Source organism: Rhododendron vialii, chromosome 12a, assembly GCF_030253575.1.
Source record: "Rhododendron vialii isolate Sample 1 chromosome 12a, ASM3025357v1".
NCBI classification, from domain to species: domain Eukaryota; kingdom Viridiplantae; phylum Streptophyta; class Magnoliopsida; order Ericales; family Ericaceae; genus Rhododendron; species Rhododendron vialii.
Window position 1 is genome coordinate 20,317,475 of NC_080568.1, and position 6,758 is coordinate 20,324,232.

Genomic DNA, 6,758 nt, shown 5'->3' on the forward strand with positions numbered 1-6,758 from the left:
GCTTCTCTTAACGAGCCGAGCTTTTGTCGAGCGAGCTGAGCTCCACTTAGCTCGTTTAGTAAACGAGCTAAAAATTCGAACTCGAGCTCGGCTAGTTTATTAAACGAGCCGAACCAAGCCTTAAATAGACAAACCGAGTCAAGCTCGCGTGCTGCTCGATTCATTTATAGCCCTAGTTGTGATTGAGTTTTCAATTATTTTTGAGTTAGACGTTCAAGATTATTAAATTGGGTGTTTATTAATATTTGAGTTGAGTGTTAAAAAATAGGCTAACTCATAATTTTTACATGTATTCTAAAAAAAAAAAATTATTGAGTGTTCATATGACCATTGAGATAGCTCAATATTTCAAAAAATGAAACAGAAAATTTAGACCATACACAAATTTAGACAAAATGTAACCTAATTTTTCTACTTATATATATGTGTGTGTGTTGGGAGTTGTTAAAGTTCTACGGTTCTACTTATATATGTTAGATTTTTTGGAGGGTTTCAACCTAAAATCAATTGGCTATAGGTAAAGTAACCTCTAGATTATATTAACTAAGTTTGGGTGGCTTAGATGAGCGATGTGGAACGAAGTCTAACACTCCCCCTTACATGTAGCCCGGATGCACGTGAAGGTGCAAACTAAGCTGACCATGAGATTTGCTTCGGGCAACAAAGACTTGACCACTAAAGATGAGGTCACCCAATACCTAACTCTGAAACCATAATAACAAAAGAGAATTGCCAAGAACCTAACTTTCTTGCTTGAATTATTAAACATTGTTATGGCCATCAAGAACCCTAAATAAATAAGGAAACCACACGTAATAAGGAAACTTAGACTAATTAGGAAATACGAATAATAGTCTAGGCAAACATAATAATCGAATCAAGCAATTATAGTAACATAATATTTTGTCAACAATGTATATATTGTTTTATAAGGATTGTGATCGTCTCCTTTGCTTTCTTTTTTTTTTCTTTTCTTCTTCACCCAATATCAGTAACTAAGCCAAAAGTATTATTCTAATTTATAGATCAATTTTTGGATTTGATTTCTTCCCCTTCTGTGTGACAACCCATTTTTCTTTGGGAAATGATATTAGCACTCCAAAAATTGATGTAGACACTCCAAAATTAGTGTAACACCAAAGCCACTTTTCTCTGTTTTTTGGAGTATCTGCATCAATTTTTGAAGTGCCAATATCATTTTCCTTTTCTTTAATGCTAACATAAAGTAATGAGACATTAATACAGTATATATTACATATATAGCACTTATAATATGTTGTTCTCTTTGGTAAAAAAAAAAATAAAAAATTGCATAGTACACTCTGACTTTAACCTAAATCTGTTAGCCTTGGATTCATCGTCATCATATTTGGGTTTTCGGAACAATGGTGCTACAGTTTCCGACGGGAGGATTCCTGATCGAAATCCCGAAACCCTGCCAGGCACACTCCGGCCACCGGACGGCCGATCTGAGCCGTCCAAAAATTAAAAAAAAAAATTCAAGTGGGTCTACGCGAGAATAAACGGCATCCGACATATGTAAATGGCCGATCCAAGCACTCCATTTTTGGCTAATCCAAACACTCCATTTTTGGCTGATCCAAACACAAAAATGGATTGTTTGGATCGGCCATCTACACACGTCAGATGCTGTTTATTCCCGCGAAAGCTCACTCGGATTTTTTTTTTAGAATTTTTGGACGGTTCGGATCAACCGTCCGGTGGCCGAAATGTGCCCGGCGGGGCGTCGGGATTCCGATCGGGATTTTTGGTCGGGAAGCTTAGACTTTCTGTTTTCAGAAATAATCTACAAGTCTAATCTAATGAATTAAAAAAAAGAAAGAAAAAAAGAAGAAGGAGGGGCTTTGTTTTGAAGGTCATTTATGTCGTTTGGGACATGAATGAGTGTGGTGTTAGAGTTATTGAATAAAATTAACATTGTTTAGAGGGTTATAACTTATGGAAAATTTCAAAACGACATCTAAACTTTAGACCCAATGTCCCATAAATACTTGAACTTTACTTTATTTCAAATAGGCAACTGTGCTTTACAAAACCCCAAATTGAGGCATCTAGCCTCATATTCCGTCCATTGTTTAACGAAAATTGCTGATGTGGTATTTTTCTGCCGTTAAGTGCTTCTTTGGCACACAAGGGTAGCCCCAAAAGTTTGTAGAGAATCAAAACACCACAACCCCCCCTCTCTCGCTCCACCACTCCCTCTTTCATGCACCCCTCCTCCCCTCCACCACCTTCTCTGTCATCGCCCAACTCCCGTCAAGTGCTTATGACTCCCTTTTGCTTTGTCAGACTTCAAATCGAGCCTTGCACCCAAAAACTCCTATCTAGACAACGCCACTGAATTTTAGGTGCTTGAGGCTCAAAATCAAAACCAACCCACAAGACTGGTAAACCCAATCAACCAACAAATCAAAAGCAGAATCCACCATGCCCTTGCTAATTAATGTCAAATTAGGAGAAGATTTAGGGCTCTTCAGCTTCTTAACACAGCTCTCCAGCATTGCCAAAGCACCCAAAATCCTCTTTCCTAACTGAAAACACAAAATGTTGCTAACTAACCTCGTAGGGTAACACCAGAAATTGGGTTCTGGGAAAATTCGTGAGTGTGAAGGTGGGAGCCAAGTGGGTTCGGAAACGGAGCCGAAGATGGGGCAGGTACATACCTCTCTTGAGCTGCTCCAAAGTGGTTTGAGGCCGAAAACGCTGCCTTGCGTAGGATGTACTTTGCCTCTGATGGCCTTGGTTTTCATGGTGACTAGGCCTTCGTACCACTTGTTGAGGGATTTAATAGTGACCTCTTCGGTTGATAAGGTTTCCGATGGAGTGGAGGTTAACCATTGAAGAAGGGAGTTGAGAAGTGGGTGTGGTGAAGACATTGTTTTAGGAGTGTGGTTTTGGGCATTAAACTGTGGCTGGAGTTTCATGCTAGATGACAGCAATTTGGTCGGAATTTCTGGGGTGGGGTGGGTGGTGGTGGAGAAGGGTGTGAGGTGATTGTGAAAGGGTGGGTGAAAGAGGGAGTGGTGGTGGAGACCGGAAAATGGAGAAAGATGTGGAGAAGGGGGACGGAGGCGAGGAGAGAAAGGAGGGCTTTGATTCTCTACAATACTTTGGGGCTACCCTTGTGTGCCAAAGGGTCATTAACGGCAGAAAAATTGTACATCATCAATTTCTATCAGAAAACGGACGGAATGTGAGGCAGGTGCCTCAATTTGGGGGTTTTGTTAAGTATAGGTGCCTAATTGAAATAAAATAAAGCTCAGATGTCTATGTGACATTGAGTTGAAAGTTTAGGTGTCATTTTAAAATTTTACATAGGAACTTATAAGTAACAGAAGGGGGAATCCGAACCATAGTTTCCGAAACCTCAAGGGAGGTCTCATTATATATCAGAACAAATCTCCGGCGCTGGCGGGAGTAAGAATAGGTCTCTCTCTCTCTCTCTCTCTCTCTCTCTCTCTCTCTCTCTCTCTGCGCGTTAATCTCTCTCTGCTTATTGTTCTGTTTATGGGTAATTCATACTGTATTTTGGAGGGTTCGGTCTTTATCTTCTTCGGAGTTCTGTATTAGTACTATTTGCTTAGCTTTCCCCTGTGTAGCCCTTATGATTACTATCTTGTTCGCTCTTAGCTTGTATATTATCTTCTCCATACCCAATTCCCCATGTTATTGTTTCAGCAATTTGCCCTCATGATATCGGCCTAGTTCACCCCCCACCCCCCCAAAAAAAAAATAAAAAAAAAAATAAAAAACCTCAACTTGCTTTTTTTTTTTGTTCTTATTCGATTTTTTTCAGGTTTTGTGTCAAACTTTTGTGAAATATTGATTTGTTTCGACAAAAGAAATAAAAAAAAATACAAAATTATGACTTTCACCCCAAAAAATTTAATCCAAGAAAAAGCCTAGCCTAGCCTAGTTTTTTATTCTTTACTAATTTGAACCAAACAAACCCATGTGCACGCGAATTAGTTAAGTTTTCCTCGTGTTTTAGATATTCATTGGTTTCTCTTTATTGTCATCTAGCTATCAAGCCCCTCATGAAACTTGTGTGATTTTTTTTGTTTTGTTTTTGTTTTATAAGCTGGATATCCATTTTTACTCTTCCTGGACATTGCAAAATCAAGCTCCCTCATTACTTGGAACTACTTGTCTGCTCAAGGCTTCAAGCGTACTCGTCACTTTGGAAGTACATGTTTGTTCAAGCGTACCCGATTACATTTCATTCTCCTGTGTTACTTTCTCATTCACAAAATGTTCCCACGAAACTAATATTTTTAGCTATTAACCATCATCTTTCACAGATTCATACACAAACAAGACTTCCCTACTTTTTGCCTAAAGTCTACTACTATATTTGACATTCCCAATATGTTCCGCAAGTGTCCATCTAGTCTCTCGAGAGTGTCCTATAATATTTTGAGCATGTTTCAGAGTGTCACTGACTCACTAGTGAGTGGGAAAAACATAGGAATAAATAAGAACACTTCCCATGTGTGTTGGTCGCGTGTCCGATGAGTGTGCGTGACTTCCAGCAAATTTTATGCGCTTCATAGACTGCAACCGACCTTTTTTTTTTGAACAACTGCAACCGATCTTGATCAGGACAGTTTACTAATTTGAACCAAACAAACCCTTGTGCGCACAAATTATGTTAAGTTTTCCTCGTGTTTTAGATATTCGTTGGTTTCTCTATATTGTTATCTAGCTATCAAGCCCTCGTGAAACTTGTTTGATTTTTTTTTTTACTTTTTTGTTTTATCAGCTGGATATCCATTTTTACTCTTCCTGGACATTGCAAAATCAAGCTCCCCCAGAACTTGGACCTACTTGTTTGTTCAAGTGTACTCGTCGCTTTGGTTACTCTTAAATCAAATGTGATGAGTAATAAGAAAGGCACTCTTAGATTTTCCTCCAGCAATACTTGTGGAATGACAAATGAGAGTTACTTGCCTCGTGAGATATTGGAGGACATTCTAACAAGACTCCCAGCAAAGATGGTCGGCCAATGCAAGTGCATCTGCAAGTATTGGCGCGCTCTAATTGAGGAGCCCTCCTTTGTGGAATTGCACCATTTCCATTCCAAGTCTAGACCCGGTGGCTGGTACCGTGTAATCTGTTTAACTACCTGTGACTTCAAGGATATACATTTTTTCTCGGCCAATTATGAAGGAGGACTGGCCCAGCCCTTGTTCACCTATTTAAAGTCAGGTTCATGTGAAATTGAAGCATCTGTCAATGGCTTGTTATGTTGGTACCGTAAGGTATCTGAATCCATTTTGATTATGAATCCTACCACCAAAGAACTCATTACCCTTCCCCCATTTACGAGGCCAGCAAACTGTCACGTCCGTTATGCAGGACCGTTGGTGTCATTTGGGTTTGATCCTTCCACTAAGCAATACAAAGTGTTGAATATGTACCATGTACTGAAAGAGAGGCAAGGACAATTGGAGTACTCTCATTGCGAGTGTGAAATTTTCACTTTGGGCACACACTCGTGGAGAAAGATTGACATTGTTCCCCAGGCCTCCCACCTTGAGTTTGGTTCACGTGGCGTTTGTGTTGGTGGAGTTATACACTGGAGAAATACTTGGTATTATTCGATATGTTCTCGTACTGTTGATGGTGAGGTTGTAGTGGCATTTGACCTCAAAGAAGAGAGATTTCGGGTGTTTTCACTGCCTAGGGAATTCCCACGCACGCGTTGTCTGGTAGAACTTGGAGGCCATTTGGCTGCTTGTGATAAACCCTTTGTGGAACTCCCAGAAAATGTACCGCTGGAGCTTTGGATACTGGAGGACTATGACAAGTGGGGTTGGGTCAATGAGAGGATCACGCTGCCACGGGATATTGTTCGACCACCTATTTATACAAATGGCGCAATTCAGGCAGGCGAGATCCTCCTGCATGTTCTTCTGAAGCGGCTGCCTGTGTCTACTAACTTGGAGGTGTACTATTATGGTCGGAACAAAAGAAGTTTAAGAAAGATCGAAATCACAGGGCTTTCTCTTCTGAATCCAGTGTACATGGGTGTCTTTAATCTTGTTGAAAATCTGGTTTCCTTGCGAGATATTTAAATTTTTCTGTCATTTCATTTTCTCTATGTAAGTCTTGTTATTACATTTCATTCGTATGAGACCTTTTTGTCAAGCCATATATCTCCCCTAGGTGTATTGATTTGATTTTGATTGTGAATGTTGTTGTCCAATGAGTAATTTATGGGCATTGGATTATTAGACCATTACGCTTTCTGATCTGGGTGTTTAAATAATCACTTCAGATCCTCTATGATAGTACCAATACTGTAATGATTCCCAAAAAAGATTTTTGTGCTCATATGGGTTGCACACTAGTTGCATCTGTAAATTTACTATGTGGATCAACTTCCGCTCAAATTCATGAACCCCGTTCCGTGAAGATTTTTATTTTTTAAGTACTTATTTTTTTTTACGAGACATATCATTCTTTCATAATATATCACATTTAATTCAAAAAATAAGAGAGGGTTGAACTGGGATCTCTTATAAGAGGGGGCCACAACAATAACTTTTTTTTTGTTATGGGTGTCGGGTGTGTTGGGATTAATTTACAAGCACTTCAACTACTCGCTGGGAGTAGGAGATGTGCAAGTAATTACTTTTTTTTTTAGCATTACCTTATAATTGAACCCTAAACAATTGTGTGGATAGCATATTCATCAACCACTCATATTAAACCCGTCGGGTTTCAAAATAAAA

At 39.3% G+C, this 6,758-nt stretch overlaps 1 protein-coding gene across 1 annotated transcript; it reads left to right on the forward strand.

Annotated features, from left to right (window-relative positions):
* The first annotated feature begins 3,346 nt into the window (after window positions 1-3,346).
* Window positions 3,347-6,262, forward strand: LOC131310717 (F-box protein At5g65850-like). The gene is made up of 2 exons (XM_058337893.1): window positions 3,347-3,448; window positions 4,784-6,262. The coding sequence occupies exon 2, from the start codon at window positions 4,899-4,901 to the stop codon at window positions 6,096-6,098; it is 1,200 nt and encodes a 399-aa protein (XP_058193876.1). The 5' UTR covers window positions 3,347-3,448; window positions 4,784-4,898; the 3' UTR covers window positions 6,099-6,262.
* Window positions 6,263-6,758: the final 496 nt, after the last annotated feature.